Source organism: Lithobates pipiens, unplaced genomic scaffold (assembly GCF_037356315.1).
Source record: "Lithobates pipiens isolate NorthernLeopardFrog02 unplaced genomic scaffold, aLitPip1_a1.2 Scaffold_22, whole genome shotgun sequence".
In the NCBI taxonomy this organism is placed as follows: Eukaryota; Metazoa; Chordata; class Amphibia; order Anura; family Ranidae; genus Lithobates; species Lithobates pipiens.
In genome coordinates, this window is record NW_027507784.1 from 125,179,807 (window position 1) to 125,196,301 (window position 16,495).

The 16,495-nt window shown below is 40.9% G+C and overlaps 1 protein-coding gene and 1 long non-coding RNA gene across 3 annotated transcripts in view; one reads left to right on the plus strand and one right to left on the minus strand.

Annotated features, from left to right (window-relative positions):
* The window catches only part of SPP2 (secreted phosphoprotein 2), a 25,774-nt gene extending 18,828 nt beyond the window's left edge, over window positions 1-6,946 (minus strand). For both annotated transcript variants that reach the window (XM_077448222.1, XM_077448221.1), the window contains exon 1: window positions 6,797-6,946. In XM_077448222.1, coding sequence (XP_077304348.1) covers window positions 6,797-6,920 — 124 coding nt within the window. In that variant the 5' untranslated portion in view covers window positions 6,921-6,946. The remainder of the gene's footprint in view (window positions 1-6,796) is intronic.
* Window positions 5,100-16,106, plus strand: LOC143924147 (uncharacterized). The gene is made up of 2 exons (XR_013261829.1): window positions 5,100-5,262; window positions 15,266-16,106. It is a non-coding gene; the product is annotated as an uncharacterized LOC143924147 (long non-coding RNA).
* The last annotated feature ends 389 nt before the right edge of the window (window positions 16,107-16,495 follow it).

Here is a 16,495-nt window from a genome sequence, read left to right on the forward strand (position 1 = left end):
CTAGACCGCCAGGTGTCTGACTACATCGGGTTAACGGCCGATGTGGACGCTCTGAGGAGTGAAGAACCCCTGGACTACTGGGTGGGAAGGCTTGACCTCTGGCCAGAGCTTGCCCAATTTGCAATCGAACTGTTGGCTTGCCCCTCGTCCAGTGTCCTGTCCGAAAGGACGTTCAGCGCAGCAGGGGGGATCGTGACCGATAAGCGTACTCGCCTAGCTCACGACAGTGTTAACTACCTCACATTTCTAAAAATGAATGAGGCATGGATCGCGGAGGAATTCAACACATGTGACCAGTAGACCATGTATATGTCTATAAACTATTTTTAATCGAGCACACAGACCTTCTTTCTTCATTTGGTTCACTTCCTTGTACAAAAAAAAAACACCCTACTATATGCCCGTACCATCCTGTTTGAAGAGGTTGAGCAGTGTCATATTTTTGGGGCCCAGCAGCAAGTTGCTGGTATCAGTGCTGCTGTTAGTTCTCTCTAACTCGGTGCTGTTGCTGACTTTCTCCTGGGGCTGTACCTCTGCTGTGCATATTATGAGGGGCTCCCACCATCCCTGTGCTGTGCTGACTTCCTCCTGGGGCTGCTTATTATGAGGGGCTCCCACCATCCCTGTGCTGTGCTGACTTCCTCCTGGGGCTGCTTATTATGAGGGGCTCCCACCATCCCTGTGCTGTGCTGACTTCCTCCTGGGGCTGTACCTCTGCTGTGCATATTATGAGGGGCTCCCACCATCCCTGTGCTATGCTGATTATGAGGGGCTCCCACCATCTATGTGCTATGCTGACTTCCTCCTGGGGCTGCTTATTATGAGGGGCTCCCACCATCCCTGTGCTATGCTGACTTCCTCCTGGGGCTGTACCTCTGCTGTGCATATTATGAGGGGCTCCCACCATCCCTGTGCTATGCTGACATCCTCCTGGGGCTGCTTATTATGAGGGGCTCCCACCATCCCTGTGCTCTGCTGACTTCCTCCTGGGGCTGTACATCTGCTGTGCATATTATGAGGGGCTCCCACCATCCCTGTGCTATGCTCATTATGAGGGGCTCCCACCATCCCTGTGCTATGCTGACTGGGGCTGCTTATGGTGCAGGTGTCAGTGCTTTATGTCACACTGCTGATGTCAGTGCTCTCTATCACAGTGCTGGTGTCAGATCACTCTATCACGGTGCAGGTGTCAGTGCTCTATATCACGGTGCTGATGTCAGTGTTTTATGTCACGGTGCTGATGTCAGTGCTCTCTATCACAGTGCTGGTGTCAGTGCTCTATATCACGGTGCTGGTGATCATCTCCTGCACCCTCTTCTTTGCCTACCCTGACCTTCCCTCTCCTCCATTGCCTTCATGTGCTCCTGAGTCCTGAATTGTCAGAATTTAACATATAAAAAAAGAATGCTTGTAGTTGTCGATCCCAGATTCACCTCATACATGTGTTATGTCATTGGCCATGTGGTGGGACTATGTGTGCACAGCTAGTGATTATTTTGTGGCTGCAAATATGACCTGTAGGTTTGTAAAGTTCACCTCCCATTGAAGTCAATGGGGCCCGCCGTGAACATTACGGTTCGCGAACTATCGGCCGCGTTCGCGTTTCGCGTTCACGAAACGTCCCGTCGGAAGTTCGTCCATCACTAATTGTGGCCCAGTATTATCCTTTATCTTTGCAGATTCTACATAAGGGTTACAACCCTGTAATTGAAGTGACAGACTTTTACTTACAACCACTAGAAACAACTCATAGGCTAGATGGCCCACGAAATATAGATACTATCATAGTCATACAAATATGTCACTGGCCTCCAGGGAGACATAAAGTATGAGCTGGGTATACATGTCCAGGGGTTGAACAAAAAACTGACAGATCCATGTATCAAAACAAGCCATATTGATGAGGGCTCTCTCCCACGGTTCTATTGTATTCTGAAAGTGGGGAGCCCCCCCCCTACCTCGTCAGAATACACAGATCAACACTTGAAGCCATTGGCTGCATGCACTGATCGAATGCTAGTTTTCTAGTGCAGCTGTCTTTTAGGTGGGTGTAAAATGGCCCTCCCCAAACAGGATATGGTGTCTGACCTGTAGGTAAATGAGAGAACAGAATCTTCGCTAAGTGCAAGAGTGGGATTAATAGTAAAGTTGGCAGTGCCTCCATCCAGGACAGTGCCTCTGTGAACAGAGGAGAGTCCCTTCCTGGGAAATTAACCAGTAATCTAATCAAAGTAATGGAAAGCAGAAGAATTATTGCAACCACCATATAACATTAACCACAAGTTGTCAGGAAAGGCACATACGTATGTGCAAGCACAGAATTACTTTCAGCCATTCTAATGCACATGCATGTACAAGTGAGCATATGCATGCACGGGTGGGCACTGGCGTGCATGTTTGCACACCGGCCACTAAGACAGGCACCAGGGGTGCTTTTTGAACAGAACTGATGCACTGGATCCCTGCCATATGGTCTATAACGTTTTCTGCATAACCTGTTACCTGTTCCTGTGTCTGATCCTCTGCTGCTGAATCGATCTGCTCCTGACGGACCCCTGGATTAAGTCTTTGCCTGCTCCTTATGCTAATCTGCCTCACCGTTACTGACTCTGGCCTAGATTATGACTACTCTTCTGTCTGCCATTCGCACCTGATCTGTCCACCAGTTACCGATCTGGCCTGCCTGATTCTGCTCTCTGCTCAGAACCTGTACCTGCCAACCCGTACCAGGCTACCAACCAATCTGCCAGTCCTTGCTGTATATCTAGTGGTGACCTTCCATCTTTACCATGTTCTCCACAGCCTGTCATCTCCGCTGCTCAGCAATCATGGTCCACCTTGAGCTCAATCCCACAGTTTCACAGTTAGCCAAAACTTCAAATTTTTGGGCAAAAATGTGATCTTTAATACAATACACTTTATAACCAAACTGATAGCTGAATCGCTGTCAGAAGGGACCTTGCAAGACAATAATCTGAAAAAAACTGACAAGTCAGCAGCCATATTGTCAATGTGTTGGAGCCGTTTAGGGAAATCTGACAGATTTGGATAGAGAGAGATACAGTGCTGCAGTGAAATACTATGCCATACAGTTCTTTATTGCGCATTGCAGTGTGTTGAGCTATATACCCTTGTGTACTCCCCTGTGTTTTTTTTAGCTCCTTAAACTTAACTATACTATAGCTATATATAGGCAGGTGGCAACTATAGTGCTGAGCTTCCCTGGCTGAGGAAAGGTTATTGTGCGTTCTGCATTTTTCCCAGGCTTTTCTGGGTTCTGCCATCCACCCTGTGCTGTATATAAATAGGAAGAAGGCTGGGCTCAAGAGAAGAAGGAATGAAGAGAGGAAGTTTGGGACTGCATAGGAAAGTAGCATGAAATCCTCCTATGAAGATGTAATTATCATCCACCCTCTAGCTCCCTGCATGGGAATCTACCTTGCGGGACACTACCAGTTATGGAGTACTACCTGGAAAGGTATGGCCGGGCAGCCCAGGGTTAGTTAGTTAGTTAGAGGAGAACTGTGTGCACTTTGAAGAGCATTGTTGCAACATGATAAAGCTCTTAAACGTTCAAAAGCCTGATCTGAAGTTATTTATAAAGGGGTGCATGATGGTACATGGCGTATCTAGAAGAACAGGACCATTAAAGCACACACAGGGTTGAAAAGGAAGGAATGGAAGGCCACCATACAGATTAACCCAGCCAAGGAGTTGGCGGCAAGAGTGTAATTGCTATGGGTAACCATGAAATGGTGGGAATGTAATAGCAGCCAGATAGCAAAGAGTGGTAACAGGCATGGACGACTGTTTCTCCGGTAGTGAGAGAGTTGGTGCTCTGGTTCCCTCCATAGTGGTCGGTTCCCCAAAAGCAACCGGGACCGAACCCACAATACGGAGACCCCAAGTACCTAGCTGCATGGTACAGGAGAGCTGAAAGAGTTAAGTAAGTGCACAGATGAGGCCCAGGCTTAATGCACAGAAAGACCCCATTCTGTCACTGGGGGTGAGGTGGCAGAGAAGAGATGGACTGGTGGAGCAGAGCACAGGCTCTGGGTGTCCCCCTTGTAAATAAATGCTACATTCTGGAAGTCAAAATGTGCAGTGTAATTGGACAAGTGTACACAGAAGGGATCTGTATGCAGCAACGCAGCTGCACAAAGTGTATAGCCCATCTCTAAGCCAGGGTTTTGCCTTAATGTTGACTTTCACATAAACGCAATCCCACTTTGTCCCAGGCATTGGTGAGCACGACCTTGCAAAAAGATATTCCTATGTGCTTATTACTGTGCTGTAACTAATGTGCATCAAAAGCACCATACATTCACCCCCCTATCACCAGAGTTTGAAAATGAAAATAAGAAATAGAGGTGCTGTGCATGGCAGTATTAGTGGGCATGCAGGTCCTGAAGATAGGGCACACATATCCTTTTTTCTCAAGATGGCCAACCAATAGAGTCACAGCACATCCAGCATATAGTTGACTTGCTGACAAAATCTGTGAACATCATGCTATTCTGTTACATCACATGCAGCTTTAATACATCCTCCTGTAATTTAAGGGATTTATGTCACTTTAATGTGTTTCATCGAAGCTTCAGGCCCTCTCCTTGCTGTACATTCATTTTTTTCCTTGCTTATTTTCATGTCTCCCATGACAGTGCCTTACTCCCTATTCCTCTTTTTGACAATAGTTTGTTTATTAGCCCCATAAAAGGACAAATTGATTATCAAGCCCCTCCACTTGCTTTCCCCAAAGACCTCAATGGGGTTCAGTGAAAATTTCAGACTTTGCAAATTTTGAGGATGTTTTACGAAACTGGCTGCGAATCAAACCCAGGCAGATTCACTCATTCCTATTAAGTATATAATTTCTGGATTGTGATGCTGGCTCTGAGATATCACAAAAGTGTAAATCCTAGTCCATCTAAAGTAATTGCCTTGCCTGCGTGTTAAAATGTCTGACACAGAAAATTGCTTGTAGGCAGGTTGAAACTTGTATAGTCTGGTGAGTCAGCAGCTGGCCTAGACTGGGGAAGGATTTAAATATTTCTAGCTCAGTTTCAGGGCATTTAGTCCTAGTCAGCCAACCTATACTATAAAAAGGGGAATGGCTGACATCCACGAGTTGCAGGCTCCGGTAGGTCCAGGGAGTTCCAGCATCACCTGAGAGCACAATTGTTGGCGCTGCTTAAGGAACTGGAGTTTTTAGAAGATGTCCAAGCCATAGACAATGCCATAATGAACTCTCACTTCATGGAGGTATACAAGGGCTACTATACTGTTCTAGTTAGGATTAGGGAAAGAATGTTGTTCGTACTGAATTGTTATGCTGAATTTCTTGAGTATAGTTACATTAACCTTTCTGAGCCTGGTCTGAAGTTATTTAAAGGGGTGCATGTTGGTTTTGTCGTATCAAAAAAACGTGGGTCTGTAAAGCACAACGGGGTATGAAGTAACACCACTACAAAGGGTTAACTCTGCAAGACAAGAAAGAGGAGTGTAGTTGCTACGAGTAACCAAGATGTGGTAACTGGTGGTACAGATGTTCTTGTAGTGAGGGGGTCGTTGTCTGGCTTCCTCCCTAGCAGTCAGTATCCAATAGCAACCAGATCCAAACCTGTGTTAAGGAGATCTATGGCCTGGTCATGAGGTAGGGAAAGTGAAGGAGTTAAGTGAGAGCATGCATGAGGTCTATGCTTGGTGGGACCCCATTCTGTTACTGGGAGTGAGGTAACAGAGGTGCGCTGGACTGGTAGAGCCAGCGTAGGTTCAGCACATCCCTACTAATACAAACAAATAAGTTACAGTGTATAGTGACATGGGACAAGTTGCTTTTCAACTCTGCACTTTATTGCTGCACACAGTGAAGGCTCATCTCTAAGTCGGGGGCTGCCTTAATGTTAGATTTTTCACATGACCGCAGTCTCCAGGATTATTGTACGGCTAAGGCAGTTACCTGCCTGGAGCTCATGGATTGCTTTAGTAACAAAAAAGTGCACAGATTTATTTTATTTTTTTTACTATTAAACTCTTGCTGTATACTGTGACATGTCAGTAATTAGTTTTTGTAGACTTTTAAGTTTACTGACAGGTTCAGTTTAATCAACCAACTGTTGTCTCTCTGTACTAGGTTAAAGGCATATACAGCACAGATTATGTATGAAGAGAACTGATGTCTCTAGGAGTCTTAATTTTTATCAAAGTAATACTTGAGTAAAAATGAGCTATGTATTCTTCGAACATGTCTGGGAAGAACCTAGGGGATATCAGAGGCACACTTGCAGCATGGCTTTTACCTTTGTGCTATATTGTGGGGAGTAGAGAGGATATGGTTGACCAGAGGGGGATCATACCAGCAAAGCAATGACTTCTGATATAGAGCCCTGCCCACAGGAAGCTAAGTAAGTGGTAGATGATGATTTGTTAAACAATGTATAGATATTCAAGTACTGCTGCTCGATTCCACAAATTACCTCAGAATTGGTCAAGATGTGGATTTGCCCTCAGATTAACATAAGCATCTGGCATTTGAACCTTGATGGTGAAGCCTACTGGCTTTAAGAAGGTACAAGTGGGCCATCTATGTGCCATAGGTGCCCTACACAAGTTAAAATGCATCCTCTCATGTAAATATCTTCTAAAGAAAGAGGGAGTCAGTTTTTCTGCATGCATTCCATAATTTACTTGGAGTAACATTAGACCACACATGTATACACAACTCCTGAAAACATCAGCTGCTGTGGAAACGGCATCAAATCTTATATTGTAAAAAAATGTTACCTTGAAACTTTACCTAAACAGAAGGGAAAAATCCCAAGGAGAATGCCAAACTGGATCATCTTCATCCTAACAGGAGATTGAGTGGGACTGTTGTATAGTACAGAGCACATATATGTTTCTTCACTGTCTGGGGTCATTATAGGTAAATTATTAAGCTAACCTATTTGTGGCCTTTAGTCCCGAGGATTCTCAGAATCAGATGATTCAAAAGTTACATTTGTCTGACTTTTTTTTAACCCAACTGTCCTTGAAATTTATGTAGAGTTCTACTGTCTGTCAATAGTAATAGAAATAGGTTGTCTTTGGGATCAGTAATTTTTTTTTAGCATAATAGTCCATGTAAAACAGAACTGAAACTTTGACTGGAATTGAATGTAAATTATAGACCAATTCTATCCAAAATGGATATTTCAAAGCTTTTTACAAATAAATATCTGAAAAGTGTCTCGTGCATTTATATTCAGCCCCCCTAACTAAAATCTAGTTTAACCAATTGCCTTCAGAAGTCACCTAATTAGTAAATAGGGTCCATCTGTGTGTAATTTCATCTCAGTATGAATACAGCTGTACTGTGAAGTGCTCAGAGGTTTGTTAGAGAACCTTAGTGAACAAACAGCATCATGGAGGCCAAGGAACACACCAGACAGGTCAGGGATAAAGTTGTGGAGAAGTTTAAAGCATGGTTAAGTTATAAATAAAATATCCCAAGCTTTGAACATCTCACAGGGCACTGTTCAATCCATCATTGGAAAATGGAAAGAGTATGGTACAACTGCAAACCTACCAAGACATGGCTGTCCACCTAAACTGAAAGATCGGGCAAGGAGAGCATTAATCAGAGAAGCAGCCAAGAGGCCCATGGTAACTCTGGAGAAGCTGCAGAGATCCAAAGCTCAGGTGGGAGCACACTCTACAAATCTGTCCTTTATGGAAGAGTGGCAAGAAGAAAGCCATTGTTGAAAGAGAGCCATGAGAAGCCCCATTTTCAATTTGCGAGAAGCCATGTGGGGGACACAGCAAACATGTGAGAGAATGTGCTCTGGTCAGATGAGACCAATATGAAACTTGTTGGCCTAAAAACAAAACGCTATGCATTTGCAAAATGCTAACACACCATCCCCGCCGTGAAATGTGGTGGTGGCACTAACATGTTGGGGGGATGATTTTCTTCAGCAGAGACAGGGAAGCTGGTCAGAGTTGATGGAAAGATGGATGGAGCCAAATACAGGGCAATCTTGGAAGAAAACCTGTTATAGTCTGCTAAAGACTTGAGACTGGGGCAGAGGTTTACCTTCCAGCAGGACAAGGACCTTAAACATAGAGTCAGAGCTACAATGGAATGTTTAGCTCAAAACATGTTCATGTGTTAGAACGGCCCAGTCAAAGTCCAGACCTAAATTCAATTGAGAATCTGTAGCAAGAATTGAAAATTGTTATTCACAGTCGCTCTCCATCCAATCTGACAGAGCTTGAGCTATTTTGCAAAGAAGAATGGACAAAAATGTCACGCTCTAGATGTGCAAAGCTGGTAAAAACCCCAAAAGACTTACAGCTGTAATTGCAGCGAAATTATTGTAATTATTGCCTAAAGCTACATACACACGATCTGATTGTTGGCCAACTGAGCGTATGATTTTTGTCCAAAGGGCGTGTGCCTGGATCTGGTCTTGCATATTAACGGTACACAATTGTCGGCCAACAAACACGAACATAGTGCCGTACTAGACGTACTATGATACTTTAAAGAGGAAGTTCATTTCTCAAGCACCACCCTTAGGACTCCTTCTGCTAATTTCGTTTTAGTAGAAGTTTGGTGAGTGTTGATTCGTGCTTTTTAGTTTGTGCTTTTCAGTTTGTTTCTGAAAGACCATTCACCAGCCAGCAATGTTGCGTAATCGGAGGAGAGCGTGTTATTATTGGGCTTGGAGTTATTGCTTTGACCCATGTCTGGTCCAGGAACAGGAGGAGGAGGAGTTCTTACACCAAAAATTGGCTGCTTAATCGTGACCAATTATGTCATATACCATTGCTGCAAGAGCTCCAGGAGAATAATCCGGATGATTTTGGAATTATTTTCAGATGACAGACCCCTGCTTTCACCAACTCTTGGCATTGGTGACCCCCTATATTAAGAAGCAGGACACATGCATGAGGCTTCCCAATATTCCCGAGCAAAGGCTCATAGCCACCTTGTGGTACTTGGCGACGGGGAGATGTCTCCAGGACCTCAAGTTTAAGACTGGGATCTCCCCCAGGCTCTGGGACTGATTATTCCAGAGACCTACTCAGCCATTATTCAAGTCCTGCAGAACGACTATATTAGGGAAAGTTTTTTCCTTTAAGATCACATTCTATTAATGTTTGCTAATGTATTGTATTAATTTCTCATTCAAAATGTTTTATTTTATGTTAAAATAAATTACATGTACAGAATATAAGACAAATTATGTGATACCAGAAATAAAAAGTAGACATATTGAAGTACGGATGATACAAAGCAAAGAAGAATTTCAAGATATTCTCGTGGGAATGACAATAAATGGCCTTATATATTTTAGAATTTGAAAACATTCTTATAGCTGAGTTTTAAACATTTTAATCCCAAGAAAATATAAATATGTCTAAAAGAAAATATATGATTTTAAAGTTTTGACCATAACTTCTAAAGTATGTTTATATTAAGTATTATATAGTAAGAGAAGAACATAAAAGGTATATAGGAGGGGAAGGGGAGGGAATAATTCTCCGGAGGAGGTTTTATATATCATCTAAAGTTGTAATTCTATAAAAAATCTTAATCACCATAACAATAAAACTCGGTTGTCAATATTATCTGACGTATAATATTTAATCCAGGGTTTCCATATGATATCAAACTTTGTCATCTGGTTTTTATCTACAGCGTCCATTTTAGCATGGATGAAAGATTGATTCATTCTACGTTTGGTTTCTGCAATATTCACCACATTTGTTTTCCACGCATTGGCTATAGTCTGCTTTGCAGCTATCAGGAGTGTAAGAACTAATTTGAATTGTTTCTGATTCAGAAAGGCTGGTTTTAAATTAAGGAGAGCTATAATTGGGTCTGGAAAAATTGGACGATCAAAAAATGTTGTAATTATCAGAAAGATCTTTTTCCAAAATGATTGTACAAATGAGCAATGCCACCAGGTATGTATATAGGTACCTTTTTCTGGACAGCCACGAAAGCAGAGGCTAGTGTTGTCTGTTGAGAATTTGGCGATTCTTGCAGGAACCAAATACCAGCGTGTGAGAACTTTATATGATGATTCAGACGCCAATATATTTATAGAGGAAGATTTTGTGAAAGACCATATGTTGGACCAAGACCTAGAATCGATCGTACAATCCACATCTTTTTCCCACTTGGCCACATATTTAGGTATAACAGTATTAGAATTAGATATCAATTGTGTATACAATGATGTAATACGACCTTTAGCATGTGGGTATTGTATTAATTTCTTGATTACATAATTATCAATATTGTAATATGCTGTGAATGTCCTCTTTGTCCTTATGCATGCTGTAAGCTTTTCCGGTTCCTTTTTTGGCCTAAATGCATATTTTTCTTCACTAACCTCCCCAGAATGCTATCCTGGGCCCATACAAACTTAGCCTAGTAACTTAAAAATCTTTTTGTCAGCTACATTTTGGGGCTTACCCTAAACAACCCCTAAAATGTGAAAATACAAAAATCTGCGCCAACATAAAAGTAACCTATAAATAAACACCCCTAAAAAAAAGGATTATTTTTTATATATGTGAAATGTGAATAGTTGATATATTCAAAACTTCTAAATAAAAAGTAACAATTAATAAGAATTCATCCTCAAAAAGTTCATAAAGGAGTCCATAAATGATCAACAGTTGCGGTCCTAAATGGAAACACCACGGTGGTTGAACACACTCAGATGCGCACAAGTGCCCGTCACCATATAGTGAGTGCGCTTACCAGATGGAACTTTGGTTAGAGTGTTATGGCTATATCATCAATCGCGTCAGCATATTCCTCTTTTTAGTAGATCAGCTCACCGAAATGAACAACAGCACTCTTATAAGCACATCTTAATCCACGATCCCAAAAAATACTATCAGTAGCTTGAGGGAAAAAGAGGGAACCAACATAGTGTAATACTGTTTGGAGGATTTATTAAAGTAAAAAATAGCGCACTTACATGAGCATCGAAATAAATACAGCATGCATAGAAAGAACATAAAAAGCCGGCCGGCATTCAGGAGCCCGTCCTCCTCTCCTACAACGTGATGGCGTCACTGCGTGCCTTTCCAGACGCGTTTCGTCATACCTGATGTTGTCAATGGGGAACGGGCAGCGCAGTGACGCTCCACCTTATATAACCAAGGCTGAAACCCAACCTCATTCTGAGATGCAAGATTCAGTCACACGTCGCCATTTCAGTTAATGGCGAATAGCCCTAAACATTGCGCCATTGATCCCATACTGAAATATAGAGCAAACTCACGTGTCTTATGGGCTAATATAGCTCATAAGAACTCACTTTATCACGCGAGCGGTTCAGAGGGTCAAATCAGATCTAGGGTAAGAATAACCTTAACCAAAAATCAAAAATTAAATATGGATAAAATTAAAAAATTATATATGTATATCAGTATGCTAATGTCCTAAAATGAACGGTGTATAGTCCACATAATGCCATACACAACGCAAAAAGAGAACGATGCAAATGGCATAGTGAATAAAACCAAATCCATTAGCAAATCGATACAAAAATTGTGCCACTATATTTAGTGTCACACGCCTATAGTATGTGTATTGGTAAAAACCAAAAATGTGTATGAGTGAAAAATGAATTGTGCTGTAATAAAATGAATATTAATATCAGCTAATTTATTAAAGTAATATATATATAAATATCTAGGCGATATGTGGTGATTTGTGAATATGATCCATAGAAAATTACCAAATCTAAATCTTCACACAAACTTAGTGTAAATATCCTATCGATACATATTAATCGATAAATAGTGTATAAAAAATCATATTATATAATTAAAAAAATATATATAGTTAAAAAATATATACTTTTTATAGACCAATCTGGCATCCCAAAACAGGTAAAGCAAAAAAATTTTTGGAGAAAGGTCTGTCCCCCAGACTCCAATGTAAACAAATAAATGCTAATAAAACTTATATAAAACATATGCAATAATAAGCAGAAATTAGGAGTTATCGATAAAAGAATTGACATCAGTATCAATATTGAGCCCATAAGGGGCGTAAGTTTTTAAACGGTGGATCCAGGACATCTCGAGTTTAAAAATTTCTCTGACCAGGGAACTGCCCCGCCAGTGAGGTTTATATTTGTCAATTCCTAAAAATAAGGTTTTGGAAGGGTCTTTATTATGGAACATCAAATAGTGTTTGGACACTGAATGGTTAAGAAAACCAGTAATTATATTTGTTATGTGTTCATTGAGTCTCACCTGTAGTGGACGCTTGGTCCGTCCCACATATTGCAGCCCACAGGGGCACTGCAACATGAAGGGTCCCTTTTGTAACCACCTATTCACTTCAACAGAAAGGTATAAAAAGACTGATTAATAAACACTGGCATATCGTTAGCAGCGATGCCACATTGAAAAATGTGGTGGGCGAAAGACCACAAATAGTGTTTAGGGGTGCATCATCAGTACGAAATCATTTGGCACCAAATGTTATTGACCCACCTGTGAGAGGTAGAGGTTTTTTTGACCAACTCACCGGGTTTTACAAATGTGGAAGATGTAGAGTCTGTTCTTTGAACTCTTGCCTTCATAGACGGACCACTACATTTAGGAGTACAGCCACAGGGATGGACCATAATATCAAGCCATGTATCACATGTGTTACTACTGGGGTGGTCTACATGTTGCAGTGCCCCTGTGGGCTGCAATATGTGGGACGGACCAAGCGTCCACTACAGGTGAGACTCAATGAACACATAACAAATATAATTACTGGTTTTCTTAACCATTCAGTGTCCAAACACTATTTGATGTTCCATAATAAAGACCCTTCCAAAACCTTATTTTTAGGAATTGACAAATATAAACCTCACTGGCGGGGCAGTTCCCTGGTCAGAGAAATTTCAAAACTCGAGATGTCCTGGATCCACCGTTTAAAAACTTACGCCCCTTATGGGCTCAATATTGATACTGATGTCAATGCTTTTATCGATAACTCCTAATTTCTGCTTATTATTGCATATGTTTTATATAAGTTTTATTAGCATTTATTTGTTTACATTGGAGTCTGGGGGACAGACCTTTCTCAAAAATTTTTTTTGCTTTACCTGTTTTGGGATGCCAGATTGGTCTATAAAAAGTATATATTTTTTAACTATATTTTTTTAATTATATAATATGATTTTTTATACACTATTTATCGATTAATATGTATCGATAGGATATTTACACTAAGTTTGTGTGAAGATTTAGATTTGGTAATTTTCTATGGATCATATTCACAAATCACCACATATCGCCTAGATATTTATATATATTACTTTAATAAATTAGCTGATATTAATATTCATTTTATTACAGCACAATTCATTTTTCACTCATACACATTTTTGGTTTTTACCAATACACATACTATAGGCGTGTGACACTAAATATAGTGGCACAATTTTTGTATCGATTTGCTAATGGATTTGGTTTTATTCACTATGCCATTTGCATCATTCTCTTTTTGCGTTGTGTATTGCATTATGTGGACTATACACCGTTCATTTTAGGACATTAGCATACCGATATACATATATAATTTTTTAATTTTATCCATATTTAATTTTTGATTTTTGGTTAAGGTTATTCTTACCCTAGATCTGATTTGACCCTCTGAACCGCTCGCGTGATAAAGTGAGTTCTTATGAGCTATATTAGCCCATAAGATACATGAGTTTGCTCTATATTTCAGTATGGGATCAATCGCGCAATGTTTAGGGCTATTCGCCATTAACTAAAATGGCGACGTGTGACTGAATCTTGCATCTCAGAACGAGGTTGGGTTTCAGCCTTGGTTATATAAGGTGGAGCGTCACTGCGCTGCCCGTTCCCCATTGACAACGTCAGGTATGACGAAACGCGTCTGGGAAGGCACGCAGTGACGCCATCACGTTGTAGGAGAGGAGGACGGGCTCCTGAATGCCGGCCGGCTTTTTATGTTCTTTCTATGCATGCTATATTTATTTCGATGCTCATGTAAGTGCGCTATTTTTTACTTTAATAAATCCTCCAAACAGTATTACACTATGTTGGTTCCCTCTTTTTCCCTCGAGCTACTGATAATATTTTTTGGTATCGTGGATTAAGATGTGCTTATAAGAGTGCTGTTGTTCATTTCGGTGAGCTGATCTACTAAAAAGAGGAATATTCTGACGCGATTGATGATATAGCCATAACGCTCTAACCAAAGTTCCATCTGGTAAGCGCACTCACTATATGGTGACGGGCACTTGTGCGCATCTGAGTGTGTTCAACCACCGTGGTGTTTCCATTTAGGACCGCAACTGTTGATCATTTATGGACTCCTTTATGAACTTTTTGAGGATGAATTCTTATTAATTGTTACTTTTTATTTAGAAGTTTTGAATATATCAACTATTCACATTTCACATATATAAAAAATAATCCTTTTTTTTAGGGGTGTTTATTTATAGGTTACCTTTATGTTGGCGCAGCTTTTTGTATTTTCTCATTGCTGTTAGGTGTTTGTGTCACATTTATTGCTGCCGCCTTCCTTATAGATTGTTAGTAGATTGTGTTTGTTTTTGCTTCACCCAAGCGCAGTTTATTTTTCCCTTTAACCCCTAAAATGTGTCCAAACGTTATTGTTGTCCTCAAATTCAGGCAGAGTGCAAGAAGCCATTATTTGTGGCCCAAACTAATTTGGACCCCCCAACAAATGCTAAGTGATCAGTTACAAATACTCTATCTGCTGACTTTGCAAAACCCATACACACTATCCCTCTTTTGTGTTCATAGTTATGTATAAATTCACCAAACCATGTAGTACAAGGGCCTGCCTGATTACCTACAAATTGTAACATAGAAAGTTTTTGTCTCCTATTATATTGATAGGTTATTTCAGAATGTCAAAATGTGCTGCAATTTGGACAGTGTGTATCCAGATTTTTAGATTACCTGTACCTGGCTGGCCAAAGTATCACAGATTATTAATGCAAACAGCTCTCATGGAAGTGGAGAGGGTTACCTGTCCTAAACATCTACCCATTACCTGCCTCCCATCCTAAAATTGGTCTAATGGGCCACTAGAGGGGTTGAGGAAGGAAGGAAGATAAGTTGACCTTAGACTTTTGTCTTTAAATGCTCATTTAGGGTTTCTCCTTATGTTGGCTAAGCATGTTTGTGGCAAATCTGCTCGCAATGTTATGTGTAGAAGTAGTAATTTATTTTTTATTTTTTTAATCCACAGTTTCTTTCCAACCCAGAGCAATGGCAGGACGTTGCAGCCCATTTCCAGCATCAGTGGGATTTTCCCAACTGTGGTGGTGATATTGATGGCAAGCATGTCTGGATTGTCCCACCACCCAACTCTGGCTCATATTCTTTTAATTAGAAGGGATTTTGCAGCATAGTCATGCTAGCAGTAGTGTCTGCCAACTATGAGTTTTTGTATCTGGATGTTGGGAAGAATGGCCGAAACTCTGACGGAGGAGTGATTATGCAGACAGAGTTCTACAAGCAGCTCCAGAATGGCACCTTAAACTTGCCACCTGCTGAGGAGAATGTTGATGGCCTCAATTTTTTATTTGTTGCAGACGAGGCCTTTGCTCTGGGGGAACATCTGATGAAGCCGTTTATTATGAGGAACCTGCCCCAGAGCAGAGAATATTCAATTACAGGCTCTCTTGTGCCAGAAGGGGGGTTGAAAACACCTTTGGCACCCTATCAAGTAGTTTCAGGCTGTTTTTTACTCCAATTAACCTGGCACTCTACAAAATAAACCATAAGGTCCTATGCTGCTATATCCTACATAATTTTTTAAGGAGGAATGCTACCAGCTACCTAGCCTCACTGCCAAGTGATGCAGACCCTGCAGTGGCAGGCCCAGCTGAAGAGGCTGCAGCTTGTCAGTCTGTGGGCGTGCTGACAGATATTGAAATGCCTGTGCTGGATTGCCCTCACAGATTGCCAGAGATTTACAGCAGAAATACCTTGATTATTTTGTGGGTAGAGGGGCAGTGGCTTGGCAGCATTTTTTTTCTGATCATCTCTAAATTTTTTTGAGATAATAAACTAATTTTTCATTTGAACTACTATTTTCTGTGTTTCTTATCTGTCTAATATGTTCACAAATGGGCTTTATTTTGGCCACTTGCTGCAATAGTGCAAATGTACCTTATTTTCTACATAAGGTGACAATATCTTCTTCAGCTAACTATTATGGTGTGCTATGGGTCTGCTACACACACACAATGTTTTTGTTGTTAATGGATCTAATGCATGAAGTTCAAAAAAAATATGCCTTTTCAACTCCTTTAATCTTTTTAAAGCCTAAAAATTGCAGGAGTTGGCCACATTTAAGAGCACATTGTCACTGTAACTACAACAACTTCACAAATCCACATCCCAAACTCAGGGACTTACAAAGTTTGAGTTTGGTAAAGTGAAGGCCAAATGAGACATTAGTATCGCAAGACTA